Source organism: Epinephelus lanceolatus, chromosome 23 (assembly GCF_041903045.1).
Source record: "Epinephelus lanceolatus isolate andai-2023 chromosome 23, ASM4190304v1, whole genome shotgun sequence".
Taxonomy (NCBI): domain Eukaryota; kingdom Metazoa; phylum Chordata; class Actinopteri; order Perciformes; family Serranidae; genus Epinephelus; species Epinephelus lanceolatus.
The window spans coordinates 22,329,864-22,346,146 of record NC_135756.1 but is presented as its reverse complement, the minus strand read 5'-3'; the positions used below and the strand labels follow the sequence as shown (position 1 = coordinate 22,346,146).

At 39.9% G+C, this 16,283-nt stretch overlaps 2 protein-coding genes across 3 annotated transcripts in view; one reads left to right on the top strand and one right to left on the bottom strand.

The window, feature by feature from the left end:
• The first annotated feature begins 1,352 nt into the window (after nt 1-1,352).
• Nucleotides 1,353-12,049, top strand: redic1 (regulator of DNA class I crossover intermediates 1). Its single transcript, XM_033615000.2, has 13 exons — nt 1,353-1,492; nt 2,543-2,675; nt 2,800-2,857; nt 2,971-3,082; nt 3,196-3,305; nt 5,884-6,011; nt 6,093-6,259; nt 6,336-6,408; nt 6,499-6,550; nt 6,797-6,824; nt 6,932-7,014; nt 8,825-9,506; nt 9,638-12,049. Exons 1-13 carry the CDS (start codon nt 1,366-1,368, stop codon nt 9,832-9,834), a joined length of 1,950 nt encoding a protein of 649 aa, XP_033470891.2. The 5' UTR covers nt 1,353-1,365; the 3' UTR covers nt 9,835-12,049.
• The window catches only part of LOC117249380 (proton myo-inositol cotransporter-like), a 111,932-nt gene continuing 105,650 nt past the window's right edge, over nt 10,002-16,283 (bottom strand). For both annotated transcript variants that reach the window (XM_033615001.2, XM_033615002.2), the window contains one exon: nt 10,002-16,165. In XM_033615001.2, the coding sequence (XP_033470892.1) occupies nt 15,939-16,165 (227 nt within the window). In that variant the 3' untranslated portion in view covers nt 10,002-15,938. The remainder of the gene's footprint in view (nt 16,166-16,283) is intronic.

Genomic DNA, 16,283 nt, shown 5'->3' with positions numbered 1-16,283 from the left:
AAGTAAACTCGTCTACTTCCTTACCGATTGTAGTTTTTGCCGCTAACTTGTCGCTCCTTATTTCCGCCCTACGCTCTTTCATTGATCGCGCCCCCGGCCAAAAGACGATTGGTTGCGTGATGCACGTAACAAGGTAGTCTCTACTGTATCTACTGTATTTAACGGTGCACTGATAACCATATATGACTATGTTTTTCCTTTAAAAAAATAAATCACTCAAAGAAGGAAACTGTGATGGAAGTCCCAAATATGTGGCACTGTATGGCAGAAGGATTTCAAATTAAGTGTTTCTAACAAGGTAAGAGATTCACTTTAAAATGTTGCTGAATTTCCACCTTTTTAATGCAATGGCGTCAAGATTTACTGACTTCAACCTAAAGCAGTGGTATGTTTTTTTAGTTGATCACATTCTATTCAATTTTGGACAGATTTGGAAATACATACTCCGAGGAAAACTGGTCACCCTGTGAAAATCAATCTAAAATATGTTGTTTATTTTGAATGTATCGTTAATTCATTGAGTTTTAAGATAAACCTCATGATCCTGCTCGATAAGTTTCATATACAGAAATCTAAAATTGCCATACCATCGCCCTGTTTAAAAGTTTTTATAAATAGATATTTTTCAGTCTAATGCAGGCTCTTTAACATGTTAATAATAATAATAAAAATGTGTATCCACCATACACCATGAGCATATAAACAGTAATTTATTTTAATTTAATTTTTAGATGTCTGACTGTAATATTTATAATATTTAGTTCAATAAAGTTGAATTTTTTTTACTGCTTGTCACACAGTAATTCTGCATAAAGAAAAAATATATTCTTAAGGCAACATTAAATACAAGTGATTAAAACATATTAATACAATGTGAACATACGTCATAAGTGGCACGTGAAAGGATAAGTGGTTTGTCCTCGCGCATTTTAAGCAATAGTAAACGTTAGATAGCTACCTAGCTTAAACTATAAGCTAGCTACCAGTGTACTTTGAACTTACTCACGTTAGCTACCGTTATAGCTTTGTTGTTTTCAGTCACTACACTAAAATTATCAGTACTTCTCTGATAATTAAAAGCCGTTGAAAATGAACTGGGTCGGGGGTTCAAGGTAAGCGACTTTAGACGTGCTAATATTTAGGTTAGCCTACAAGCGTTAGCTAAGCTAGGTAATGCTAACGTAACGGCTCTTATTGCAGGAACAGGTTTATTATGAAGAATGATGCAAAGAAGCAGAGGGTAAGAAGGCGAAATAAAGTTTTCATGGCTTCACGAGATAAAAGCTATAGTCTTATAAGAATATGTCTGGCTAAATGTTATGGTGTTGCTCTTTTTGTCCTCAGGAGTTCTTTGAAAAGAGAAAAATGCAACAGAGGCTGAAGAACTTGGGAGTAGCTCTGCCAGCAGATCCTCGAGGAACTAGCTCCGGGAGTATGGACCTAGTGACTCTGTTTATCGTCAACCAGATTGCTGCTAAGAAAGAAATTAAAGGTGAGAAGCAACAACTAGTACAGAAAGATACTTTATGAGTAAACAGTTATCAAAAACCATACTAAAGAAGCTTGAAGGGAAAACATTACATGACTTCAGGAGAATAAAGAATGAACCACCTCCCTAATGTGAAGCTAATTAAATTTCCTAAAGCTAGTAAAAATATAATAGTACACATAATGTGTTTTATAATGAGATGTATCAGACACACTCAGGCACAGTACTTTAAAAAAAAGTAGCTGAAACAGTCTGCCTAGTTCAGATAATTACATAGCTTTATTATAATGCAGCTTTTAAAAACAGAAAAGGACTCTTACGATATAACCATGCTTAAAATTTATCTAGTCTCATATGATATTATCAATGTAAAAAATATAGTATAAATATGTGGTAGTGAGGAGGACACTGAACAAACTGTTATCCATTATAGATAATTCTGAGCACCCTCTCCACCACCTACTGGACAGACGGCTGAGCTCTCTCTCTCTAACAGACTGGTTCGGCTTCCCTGTCACAAGGACAGATACAGGAAATAGTTCACCTTTGTCTAACAGGAAACTGTCAGCTTTATAGTTTTCGGTCCCAACCAACTTCACTATGTTTTGGTCTTCAGTGACCTTGCACATGGAAAATTACCTTGTTATCCTCCCACATTACCTGACTGCCCTCTGAAAAGTATAACCTCAACAAATTTGTGCATTTGTTTTATGTATACTGGTAATAGAATATTATCCTATTGGTATATATTTAATATTGTATTTAGTATTTGTATTTAAGTATATTTAGAGTGTATTATTGTATATTCTTACATTGTATATTCTATAAATATTCCATAGACATATATCACATAGTCATACAGTTTACCTCTTGTTTGCACTATCCCTCTGCTGCTGTAATGTTGCAAATTTCCCCGCTGTAGGACGACTAAAGGATTATCTTGTCTTAAATATTTGCTCGATATGTCTAGTGTGTGTAGATAATGACGTAGATATGTTCCTCAGTCCCTCAGTATGGCAAATGATTTAAGTAAACAATGTTTGTCTTTTTCAGATCCTCCAAAAGTAGCAGTTCTTGCCAGCAGTAAAGGAGGATCCAAGCATAAGAGAAATGAGTCCCTGGTACTCCCAATGAGCCCCTGCTCTCCATCACAGCTGAGTCTTTTTGAGAGCCAACCTCAGAACAGGTAGAACTGAAGTGTGGTTTGTATTGACACATATGATTTTGTCAGCATCACCCAGGTCTTTCACTGCACAATCACATGAAATTAAGTCATTCATTCATTGTGTGTATTCTGCGTCCACATCTAGTGTTCAAGGAATGAGTAGAAGAAACAATGTTATTCCACAAAGCTTCAAGTGTCGACAGGTTAGTCACTTTACTGTCAGTTTTCTGCGACCCTTTAAAGGATCTGTGAAGGATACAAATAATGGATGGATGGACTCTTTGGCTAAAAAGTCTTTCATGTTTCTGTTCCCGAGTTGTCACCAGTGCTGGAGTCAGGTTTCTCAGACAACAGTGCATCTGACTACCTGCCACCCAGAACCGACCCCCTGAGCCCTTTCTCCACTTCATCAGCTTCCTCAGGCCAAGGTGGTGTTGCAAAATATTTTATAGAGCAAACTGTCATGAATTATTTTACACAATGATAACTGTGCATTTTATACAATAATCCAGTTAAGGCCAAATCAAACTGGTCTCCTCAGGAATATTCCCCCTGCAGCTGAACCTCCAGCAGAGAGGCCAGACACAGACACAGCTTCCTCCGCACTGCTCCCCCCCACCGTGGGACACCTCAGGGCTGGAGCAGACCAAGGTAGTGAAAAGAGAATATTATTTACAATAACATCACCACATAATGTCATGGTTACAGTTACATTTATTACACAAGCATGGGAACATTAAACTCCAACTGTAGCTTTATAGGCCTTACTTGGACTCGCCATCTACAGTAGTCAACATTTAGCTGTACTTTGGCCCATAATACACTGTGAAAATGTCTCAGTTGAGGGTGGGCTCAGGGAGAAAGGCAGCATGTGATGCTGTGTTCTTAGAGAGGTTATCACTGATTTTGCATGTAGCAAAATACCAGTGTTCAACCAACTTGAATACCGCTTTGCCTTTTACCTTAAAGTGATATTTTGCTTAGGTTACAAATGCACGCCTCGAGTAAAGTAGGAGGGCACACTGCCACGTCAAATGTCACCAGATAAAAGCTTTGCTTTGCAAAAATGTCAGTCATGTTCATTCAAAACTTGCAAATGCACCAACTAGTGTGATCCCAAGCACAGAATTAAATAGTATTAATAACTGTGAATCCATTTTTCAAGTGTACGGAACACATCTGTAATTACTGCTTAAAGGATAACTTCGGTATTTTTCAACCTGGGCTCTATTTCCCCATGTGTATGTGTGCGTATGATTCATGGGTACAACTCGCTCTAAAATTGGTTCAGTATTGAGGGAGGCGGATGCAGCTGGCCACCGCAAAACGAGCTAAAACAGTAACGGGGGCAAATGCGTCCCGTATAAGTTTGCGCATTAAAAGTGCTTTTTTTCGCCAGTGCTATGAGTGCTATGAGCGGAGTCAGCTGTCAGTCAGTGTTGGAGCAGAGAGGGGGAGGGCTGCCCCGCTGGGTACTGTAAGTGAGTATGTGTGTATGAAGTGTGTGTTTTTTCGCCACTGACTGGTTCAGATCGCCAGAGCTATCTCTGTAAATAGCATATTGTAGCGACCCTGGGGCAGTGGTGAGTGTGCTATGAGTGGAGTCAGCTGTCAGTCAGTTTTGGAACAGAGAGGGGGAGGGCTGCCCCGCTGGGTACTGTAAGTGAGTATGTGTGTATGAAGTGTGTGTGTTACACTAGAAGAGTCAGAGGACGGAGTCTTTTACGTGCTACCCCCTGGAGTGTTACCGGAGTTTTTGGAGTGCTCAAATAAACGGGCCTTTTTCCCGAACGCAAGAACAGGATGTCACGCAACACCCCGTACAGCTTTCACAGACTGCGGCGAGATGCTGAAGTTGTGGCTAGTGTGCTACAAATGGATGCTAACACTCCTGTCCAGACACTGCGCCTTGCAGACCATCGGGTCTGCAGTGCTCACTTCTCCCAAGATGACTACTGCCAGCCGAAGAAGAGAAGACATCCAATCCCGAAACACCTCTTCCTCAAGAAAACGGCTGTCCCACGAGTAGAGAGAGCTACAGACATAGTGGAGCAAAGCTTGTGACATCACACAGCCCAGAGGTAAGGGAAAGGCTAGTATGCTATTTACAGAGATAGCACTGGCGATCTGAACCGGTCAGTGGCAGAAAAAAGCACTTTTAATGCACAAACTTATACGGGACGCATTTGCCCCCGTTACCGTTTTAGCTCGTTTCGTGGCTCCCGGCTGCATCTGCCTCCCTCAATACTGAACCAGTTTTAGAACACGTTGTACCCATGAATCATACGCACACATACGCATGGGGAAATAGAGCCCAGGTTGAAAAATACCGAAGTTATCCTTTAATACAACTAAACAATTAATATGTATTTGTAACATTTATATTGAAGGGATAGTTTGGATTTTTTTGAAGTGAGGTTGTATGGTTGTACTTTCCCATATTCAGTGTGATACCTACAGTTCAATCAGGAGAGACAAGAGTATTTTTAAAGCAGAATATGAGTGTACAGATTAAAAGATGATTTGTGCTGATTAAGATTTAACAGAGGTATTTAGCACTTGGACACCAGAGGGAGATATTTTGTGATTGAGGGACATCTGAGCAGCAGCAAAATAAATCCCTAATGGAGTCCAGACATTGTTGAAGGTGGCTGATGACTCTGAGGCTGCTGACTGATAAGGCTGATGAGGCCGATGAATCTGTAAAGACAAGGTTCATTGTAGCATTGTCTTCCTGACTGAACTTTTGCTAGAGCTTCATTACATGTTATTTGGTATGTCATCAGTTTGGAGAAGCTAAGCAGTCTACTGCTGTGGATGGAGGCAGCAGGACATTTTTTTTAGGTTTCTTAAATACATTTTTCCTCTGTCCTAATCCACAGCAGCTCATTGCTTAGCATCTGTGTTGGTGCTCCTACCGCTCCTCCAATCGGGAGGCATGCTGACAAACATTTACTGTATGTAATACACTGGCTATGGATAAGAATTCCCTACACCGCACTTTGAAAAATTCAAACTATCCCTTTAATTAGGAAACAATGAAATGATAATGGCTAGATGGACTTCTCCATGTCTGTAGATATGTCAGATGTAGTATTTTAAATAAATCTTTGGTCACTGCCAAGAGCGATTACAGCTGGGACCTGACTGTGAACTCCTGTGAAGGATTGAGCTTTAAAATGTGACAGCATCTTCCCAAATATGATGCAGTTTGCTTTTATTTTGCTAGTTTCAGCCTTTCTCCCAGCCCAGAGGTATGAGCAACAGTGTCCCCTGGTCCTGTGGATCAAACCCACCCCTCTACCAACTGGAGACACCCACAGCAGCCCAAGTCTTGTTCAGAAGTTCAGTACCAGAGTGAGAACAACACTAGAATTTGATGGATTATTTTCTATCTGTCATTTTAGAAAAAATCAAATCATATGTGTGATATCACAGTAACACAGAGGCACGGGACAAAGCGAGACATGAGGTCACCTTCTCTCTCAACCAGCTGGAGGACAAGGAGCCCATGTTGGACTTCAGTCTTCACCAGTCCGACACTGAGCAGCAGTTTGAGGGAGATTACTTTGAGGGCTTCAGAACTGAACAGTGTGAAAGAGAAGGTGAATATTGTGCTTGAAATTCTTACATAACCACGATGACTATCTTGTTGAGAATTAACATGAAGTTTGATTTCAGCCTCTCATCTTGGAGGAGGAAAATCAAAGATATATCTCAAAGATCATACACCTGCTGAATCCTCAACACCACAGTAGGTGTTTACACATTAAATATAATCACTTTTTATCATTGATGGGTGATATGCTTTGTTTTTATGTTTATTTTGTGTCATCACTGTCAGAACTGTCCCTGAGTCTCAGTGCATGGACGTGGCGGGAAATGACCACATACATGTGAGTGTGAAACAGTAAAATAGTCTTTTGCTGCCACCAAGTGGTAAAGTTTGTGGCTGCCATGGAACCAACATTGAACAGAGCAAACAATAAAATCTTTGAGACGTTTAAGAAAATGTCACCTGTTTTTCCAGTCATATTGAGATGTTGTACAGAGCCTCTGACAGTATTTGTTACTGATAGTTATCCCGATAGAAGTACTTTTGATTTGGGCAGTTGCAGTTTTACATTCTGTTTTATTCACAGCTCTCCAACTGCACCGACATGAACTTTTGTAAGTTTCCTAAGCATCTCCAATTAATATACCCATTTATTGTGTATAAGCTGTAGAAAAGACAGTAAATAAGGAGATATTTTTTTCCTTTTTTTCCAATTCCATAGCATGTCTTGAATCTAATGACGACCCCATGAATGGCTGTAAATTTTCTTGTCATGGAGGTTACCTCAATTCAGACTCATCTGATGTAAGTAAAGTTACACATTTTGTCCCTCTTGCTGTTGTACTGTGACTGCAGAATCACCTCAGAAAAAAAACAGTTTAAGTTGCAGTAGTTTAGTCTACATTTTGTAATACATACTGCATTCCTTTTAATTAAACTCTGTGTAAATCAGTACTGTCTTTTAAAAGTCTTAAAAGCAGGGTTCCTACAGTAATGGAAAGCATAGAAAAAGTCCTGGAATTTCATATCACATTTTCCAGGCGTCGAAAAGTCATGGAATTTTGTTGTATTTAATGAAATTGTTACAATAATGTTATGTGGATGACCTTCCACGTACTGTAACTTAACGGCAAATTAATTTTCTATAGCTGGTGACTTAACGTAGCTATAATATGCATCAATGTGTGACAGTGTTTTGTTTATCATCACATTTTGTTTCGTCATTTTCATCCTGGATTCGTTTTTCCTTTCCTGTATGCCAGCTAGCTGAAATAATGTTTGAATAGAGTGTGAGTCTATGTTTGAAAAATGCCAGGCAAGTGGGGCAAGAAAAACTGTTTTCTTTATTATGGGTCCTTCAAAAGTCATGGTAAAGTTTGGAAATTTTGTCCATGAAAATGTATGTGCACCATGTAAAAGGCATTGAATTCATTAATCTTGTAAAAAAAAAGGCCTTAATTGGTATTAAACTCTCCTCTCTCTCCTCCTCTCTCTCTTAAATCAATCTTTCAAAAGTCTTAAAAATGCAAAGAAACCAGAAGTAGGATTTAATGAATCTGATTGTTTCCAATGTTGCATTGTAAATCAGTTTCAAAATGATTGGAAGCTGTTGTGGCAGTTCATCTGAGGATCCAAAATACAAACACAACCAGGAAACACTGAATGGTTAAAGGCAGTTTATTGTAGTTTGAAGAAGTGGAGCTGAAGGCTTGAATGAAATGATGGCTGAGGTGGACTGGGAATGGCGAAGCGGAGCAGGCAGATTAGCTGAAGGCAGAGCAGCCCAGATTCAGAGGCAGAATACAATAACAAGGCTGGACGTGGTGAATTATGGTTGAGGCATGAATTGATGTGAAGTGCCAAAAACTTATTAGTTGGTCTGGATTGTCTGTACCTCAGTGGAGACTGAATGATCTGGATGTTTTAGCTGGAGTTCTATACTGCAGTGGCTTGATTGCAGATGAGGTTCAGGTGTGCAGATGCAGCAGCTGCTGGCACTCAGAAAGATTGGCATCGAACACAGACAAGTGTAAGAGGCTGTTTACACGTCGCCGGCTATTTTCATAAACGGACATTTCACCATCTCCGTTTTCAAAAAGATCTTCGTTTACACTTACCCGTGTATATATACACAAGAGCATGCCAAACCTGTAGGTGGCAGTGTAACGAGAGGCTCAAGCCTTCCATGTATCCGTTGTCACCATAGCAACATAGGTCGCACTTTTGACACAGGCGCAACTTCCGGCGCATGTTGTGACGTCGGCTGCCTATAACTCCGTTTATCTCCGTTTATCTCAGTTTACATGCAAACGCGCAACCGGAGTTTTCCAAAATCTCCACTCTGGCCGGAGTTTTTAGAAAGACTCGTTTTCAGAGGAGAAATCTCCGTTTGCGTGTAAACGAAGGGCACAAACGAAGGAAGATGTCTCCGTTTATCAAAATCACCGTGTACGTGTAAACGGCCTCTAATACTAGCAGACAAAAATCCTCCAATCAACATCTTTCAGCAAAAGTTATTTATTTCCTAATTTCACCACACATCAGCACCCACTGTTCTCTTTTGCAATATCAAACATCAGCACTGTTGTGTTTCCTTCTTCTGACTGTATTTTAGGATGATGAATGCTGTGAGCCATGTGTCCACGCTGCCTCTTCTTTTATGGACCGAGCCAGTTGTGCAGATAACCTAAACCCAAACCTGGGCTCACAGGGGAATCCAAAACAAAGGCACAGTAAGCTCAGGGCTTCCACCCCGCTCCTGAGACCCAAAATGAACTTAAGAGACAATCAGATGGAGAATGCAGCTTTCCCAGTTAAAGCCTCTGGAAGTAACAGCCAACGGAGGGGAAGCAGCACAGCTCAGTTTGCATCTCCTCAAGCTCTGGCTCAAACTCAGAGCTCCGAGCTGTGCAAATGCAAGAAAACACCCAGTGAAACTCGAGACGCTGGAACTCAAACTGTCGACAACCCTACAGCTGAGACAGGCAATGCCTGGACTCAGTGCTGCGCTGATGTAGACAGTGAAGCCACTGGATTTAACTTGTGCCTGCCACCTGTTGACGTGTCTGTACAGCTTGCGGCCACAGAGAGGCAGGCTAATACTGCTGCAGAGCCGAGTACAAACACGCCTTCAACAGGCAAGGTGAGGAGTGGAGGGAGGCATACGACCAGGACCAAGAAGAAATCCAGAGCTGGTTCCCAGCCAGGCAGCAGCATCATAAACAACAGTGATGGCACAGTGATCCCACAGAGAGTCATAAACCCCTTTGTTGATATGAGCATGACTGATGGAAGAGGTATAATAAAAAAGTGAGATATTGTGTAAGATTGACATTATTTAAATTCTGCAGATTCCACTGATGAAGACAGAAATGAATGTGGGTATTTTGTTAAGTACGCTTGTTTTCTGCTCTTATTTCTGAATTAGCTAAGGAGAACAAAGAGGGCAGAGATGAGAGAGGGCAACGAGAAAATGGCCGTCTGATGAAAGACCTCTCAAATGAAGTGAGGGAGGAGGTCACATCTGCCACAAGGGCTGACAGACTCTCAGAAGAGGCCGAGACACTTCAGGAAATAGCTGACATTTTGCTCCTGCTCAAGCAAAGGAAGGAGGTGAGGAAGTAAGGTGGATGGGTGAAGACAGCAGGATATAACGCAAAAGCATGCCTGTTCTGTGCATCTTAATTCAAAGCATTATTTTAATAGTTTGTTTCAGCATATTTAACCACATAAAATATACAAAGTGTTTGTTCTATAGGCTACAACAGTTAAATAAAGCCCCAATGCGTCGCTCTGATTTATTTGTTTATTTCTTTCCCCGTATACATATTCAAGTGTTAGAATTTCATGAAGATATTTTTTTTATAGAATATAAACTCTAGCAAAACATATACAGCTTGAACAATAATCAAATATACTATACAGCACTGTTTTTTTTTTTTAATTAGTGTTTTTGTCGTTCCTCGTAAACCGTAGAAACACACATAGTTGGTTCACATAGAAAAGAATTTGCAACCATTTCACCAGAAGTACACATTAAATGTCCCCACAGTGGGCAGAGGACAGTGTCAACACGACTGGATGTCAACAGCTGAAACAATCACGCTAAATATTTGGTCAACACAAGTTTTATTACACAGTCTGTGTTACGGAGCTTCATCTGTATGTGTGTGTGTGTGTGTGTGTGTGTGTGTGTTACCTGTAATAATACTTTAAGTACAAAACTAGTTGGTGTGGTTTTAAGACAACTCATCCTGGACCAAATGAAAATAACAGATATAACAATACCATCACATTTTGAATTATAATCAGCAATTTTTCCCCACTTTTGAACTAGTCTCCATCGAATGAAACGGTTGACAAGCTTATTTTAAATGCTGACCATTTTCAAAAGCATACAGTACTATTGTTAATATATTGTGACAGTTATAGGGTTTCCTCATGTGGGTGTTTGTAAGCCATTTTATTACTGTGTCACCATTGATGAGAATAATATGGTCCATATTTCTAATATGCTGATTCAGGGTTCCCACGGTCATGAAATTCCGGTCTGAAAATTGTTTTTGGAAATAACAGAATGTTTTGGAAAATTATTGAATATGCGCTGTCCAAAACATGTCTAATGTTAGGCAACATACATTCCTAGAACTATTAATTTAAAATCTAATGTCACGTGATACACATAGACTAGACCAGTATGGTGTCATCGCCAAGGCTCCGCCCTCTTTTGGGGGAAAGAAACACACCATCACATCAGCAAAGGAAACAGGAAAATGACTAAAAGCTTTTGTGATGCAGGTTAACCAAAGCTTTCACACTGAGATTTGAGGCACATAAGATACTCAATATTCACTGTCAGTGTGGTAAGTTGCTGAATAATGCTGGTAACAGTTACTGCGGATGGAGAGCTAACGTTAGCTTGAATGGGAAGCTGCTGCAGCACAGTCATATAGCAGCATATGACTGTCGTCTCCAACTAAATCTCAGCCTAGGTCTAACAGTTGCCCATTAACAGGTTGGTCATGTACAGACAACACTCAGCCTTATGGTACCTCGTGATTCAATCAAATATCTACATTTAATTGAATCACTATGTGTCATGATCCGGACATCTATACATGAAATACCCAACCACTGTGTTGGGTCACTGATAGACTTTGACAGGGGACAAGTGACGGGGGACATGACAGTGCTCAACCTTAATTTGTTAGGCAATCACTTAACATTTAACAAGAAGTAAATACATACAAACTTGTCAAAATTATAATCCAGTTGCATTGACACCTAAATGATATTTGGTTTTCTATCCTCCAAAAAGGGGCGTGGCCTTGACGTCTTGCTAAGTGATAGTATGTGCCCAGGTTGTTTCCATGCATTGTTCATACATACACCTACCAAAAGTAATGCACCAAAATTCTTTTATAACTCATGTAATCATGAGGCAATAATAGTGTGTAACTCTAGTATTTGGGAAGGTTGCCATCATGTGACCAAACACAACACAGGACTTTCCCCCAGGAGACCAGTGTTCAGAACCATGTGACACCAAACAAATTTTGAGTTATTTTAATGTACGTTGTCAGCATGTTAATTTTCCTAAAACTAACCAATGTAATTTTACTCGCCTGAACCCAAGCTAACTTTACATTAAGTATGTAAATTTACGTTAGTTACGTAAGGTTGTTCGTGGGGTGCTAATTTATTAGATACCACTGTATGACGAACCTCTAAACACTAACCACTCAACAACACACAAAACTCAACGTTTTTTAAGGGAGTCTGGTTCTGCGGACACAGAATCTGACAGGTCATGGATTTCAGTGTTACACTGATCTTGTCTATTGGCAGTGAGCATGTACAGCTTGTCGGAGGTGGGACTGTTAAACAGGCAAGTTAAATAGGCCTACCCAGTTTAAACTACTAAAATAAAGTCATAGAAATTGGGTACAGTATTGTAGAGAAGTTGTGGAATGTGTGGGAACCCTGCAGATGAATAATTTCCATAGGCAACCATATGTAAATGTGACATCTTGACAATACCAGAAATATCACAATACTTGGAGCAAATACTTCATTCAGCTTTCACAGGTCACTGAAAATGTCCTAACATCATGCCACGGCATTTGATGAAGAGCTTCTTCATTGAAAGTTTTTTAAAAAGAAGTATTATATCTTATTAAATCATGGTGGGTGAGGACCCACGTGTCAAAAATTATGGACTGTCCTTCACCCGATCATCGGACACAGTACGCCTTAGTTTTGTTTCGTTACACAAAGTTACACCGTATTCTACTTTCAAACAGCTTTTGCTACACAGAAACCTATGTGTGTTTGACTAACAAGGTGTAACCTCACACAATTTTACACTTTTTACAAAACAACATTGGCAAATTACGCTAAAGCCTACTCCTCGACTTTTGACACGAGAACCACGTAAATGATACGCTTTGCTATTTGTACATAAGGCTATGGAGGAAGACAGAAATCAAAATACATGAAATGACAGTAAAAAAAACAAAAACATTTAATTCACGGTGCAATGCAAATATGTACATTTCAAATTAAAAAAAAAAAAGCTATGCAGACCTAATTATCATAACATGATATCATCCACCCACTTCGGGGATTTGGACTGAAAAACGGCCATTAGGGACCTTCACAATACACAGGCACTAATATCATCATGTTTAGGAAATACAAGAGAAGTCTCAATCATTAAACCATGGTTTCAGTCTACCACTGGCCTCCTTTGCTGGACGTTACATGTTTAATACCCAGGTTTATAACAGGAAGTGTAAGTTTTGGCAGCTTCCTTGCAGTAGAGTGACACGAGACTGTCCTCTCCATAGTACTATGTTAAAAACTGCAATTTTTAGAGGCAGGTGAGCAACAGAATTGCAGGCCTGAAACTTAACATAGACTATCCTAAAGCAATTAGTACTTTGTTGCAGTATTTAAATAAATTAATTAATAAATATAAACCATAGCAACTGAGCTGTGCTACTAGATTGGTGAGTGGTTCTGTTTAGGCACCGACTGACAATACAAGTTTTCTAAACTCGAACAATATACTGTACATCTCTGGTGTTTGCTTTTCATAAAAAATATCAGAAGCACAAACTAAGACCGTCATCAGATGAGGAACTGACATAAGTGTGCTATGCTACAAGCGTAAACAACATGTAACTGAGACGTGTTTCATATAGAAAGGCATAATGGTACTACAGATCAACAATAAGTTACAACTGCTGTCAAAAGTTCTGTGGACACACAAACCTGGATCTCATCGCCACATTGGAGTTCTCAACGCATTCTGACAATGACTTTGACGTGTATTACCGATTGTTTTTTATCCTGTACATACGTCATATGTAAATCATAAAGTATATTTAGTCAACAAATGTACAAAATATTAGGAACATATTACTGATGCTGAGCTGCAGCCCCTTTTGCAAAGTACATCACCATCAGTGGACTTCATAAGAGAGGACGTGTCCCTCGTATTTTGTACATGCAGTGTGTCTTTAGCAGTCATGTTTCCTGTACACGTGTGGAAAAGGCAGTGTTTAAAGAAATACTTCACTTGCAAAATGACCATTTGCAGGGCTGTCAGCGTTAACGCGTTAATCACGAGGTGATTAAGATCTGAATGTAACATGTTATTTTTTTTAAATTGTGTTAATGGCATGCTGCTATTTTGGATTTCCAGTCAAGCCTAGGCTGCATGTCAGAATAGATGTTACATGCTTGTGAGTATATTCTAATCAACGATGAAACCAACTTGATGATAGAAGCAGAAAATGGCGTCCCACAGCAGAGAGGGTGAGTAATGATTCAAGGAAATAAAGATTTGTGTCAGGAAACAGCGTGGTGACAGCTCTGCTGCAGTGTGTCAGCCCTGGATAGTCAGCGGGTTTCTTTGAATCTTTAAAGTTGTGAAGAAGACCTCGTTATTCTTTTAAGTGTAATGTACTTGTCCTTTTTTAAGGTGGTGTTCATGTTAAGAAGAAATAAACTACTTGGTTTTATATGAATAGCATTTTGTACTATTACTTTCAATACTTTTGAATATATGCAATTTAATAAAATTACTTTTGATACTTAAGTACAGTAATTTCACAAAGCACCTTCAGTTAAGATTTTCCTTAAAGTCTCAGTTAAGGTTTCCTTGAAAAAAAAAATTGGTCGCACAAAACATCCTCAAGTCCTCTCCTTAAGGTTTCCTTAAAATGTTTCCTTAAGGATCTCTCCTCTTATACTTAAGGAATTGCGTAAAGTTTGTTAAACTGTTGCACGCTAGCCAAAGTAAGGACAAAAACATAAAGTACCTCTGACTCCATCTTAACCACAGCATGGTTGAGTTTATGGAGACAAATGAGAAAAATTAGGGCATCCCGAAAAGAGTGTTCCACGAGCAGGAGAATCCGATGGACACGCTTAATGATGAGCATCTCATTTTGCACTTTAGATTTTACCAGAAATCAATTCATGACTGTCACTGTCAGTGGTTGGATCACTCAACTTTCTAAAGCTGAATGAATGATTGCTCTGCGGTTTTATGCAATTTATGCAACACAGTCTTTCCAATCAGTTATTGGTGAGGTATTTCGTGTCATACTTAAGGAGCAAACTTAAGGTGCTTTGTGCAACCGGCCCCAGATACTTTAATACTTATAACCAAGTAATATTCTAATAGGTGACTTAAACTTCTACCAGTGTCTTTTTCTGGTAAGATATCTGTATTTTAACTCAAGTGTGTCTTTCAGGTACTTCCTCCACCACTGTTAACAGCTTGGTGTTGGATGTTAGCAGCTGCTGTGTTTGCTCGTGTTAACCGGGCAGACGATGAACTGACAGCAGAGACTATTGATTTAACCGAGATGGTCCACTTGAGATTAGCAGCAGATACGAGCAGCAAATAAGGAACAAACATTAAATTTGTACAGTATGTAGTGTTGTATTGTTTTGAACCTGGGAGACCAGAAGTGTACACCATTTTGTACCATTGGCGCAGCTTGTAATGGGATACCTTCTGCTAACTTTGCTGACAGTTTGCCGAAGAGCACAGCTCTGGAGACGCAGCAACAAAAATCATACCTACCAGGTAGGGAGTTGGGACGGTGTGGGATCAGACCACTGTGTGAAAAGAATCCAATTCAGGTTAAGTTTCACTGAAATGTTGCTATTGACTACAGACATTTCTACAACTAAAGGTATTAAGTACCGTTACCCAGCCCTAGTTTTAATGTAGTTTTACTGTTAAATGCGGACCCTATTTAGTTCAACTCATGAAGATTGTTCGCCTTCTTTGGATCCTCCATTCACCGGGGAGGCATATGACAAAAACAAAGTTCTCTTCGCATATTCAGGGTATCACACGCTGAGTAATTAACATGAAAGTGGTCATTTTGTGGGTGAAGTTTTCCTTTAAGCCTTTTGTAATTGAGATGTTTGTGGTGCCTGGTTGAAGATTCAGCTGTCCACTAAAGCAGGTTTGACTCCAGATTTGTCATCAGTTCACCCTCAATTCAGAGAATAGGCTGAAAACAAAAGACCCTTTCTGCTATTAAATCACTGATTTTGGATTCCTGAATTGACTGGATTGGAGGTGAACTCACTCACATTACTGACACAAGCAAAACTCTTGTGGCTCCTCAGCTCACACGCAACAAAAAGAAAGATATCACAGACCCAACCACTCTGCATGTATCACTAATCACCCAAACTCTCTAGTCCACATCAGATGCGTCGTTGTCCGATAGATGGTAGTTTGAACCTTTGACTCGGATGTATTCAACCTGCCGTCCCTCGTCTGAATCAGAGGCGCCGCAGGAGCAGAGCTGGTTTTCAAACAGAGCTTCGATTTCCTCCAGGCGGCGGGCTTTGGTCTCTGGCAGGCAGCCGTAGATGAAGAAGAAACCCAGCAAAGCCAGGCTGGAGTAGAGGAAGAAAGCACCTGGGAGGACAAAACAAAAGACACACTGTCACTGAGGACAGCCGCCTATAAACACAAGGAACACACAGCCGTCGCTTTTTATAAGTAAGTTCATTCATCTACAGTAGAAGAAACACCG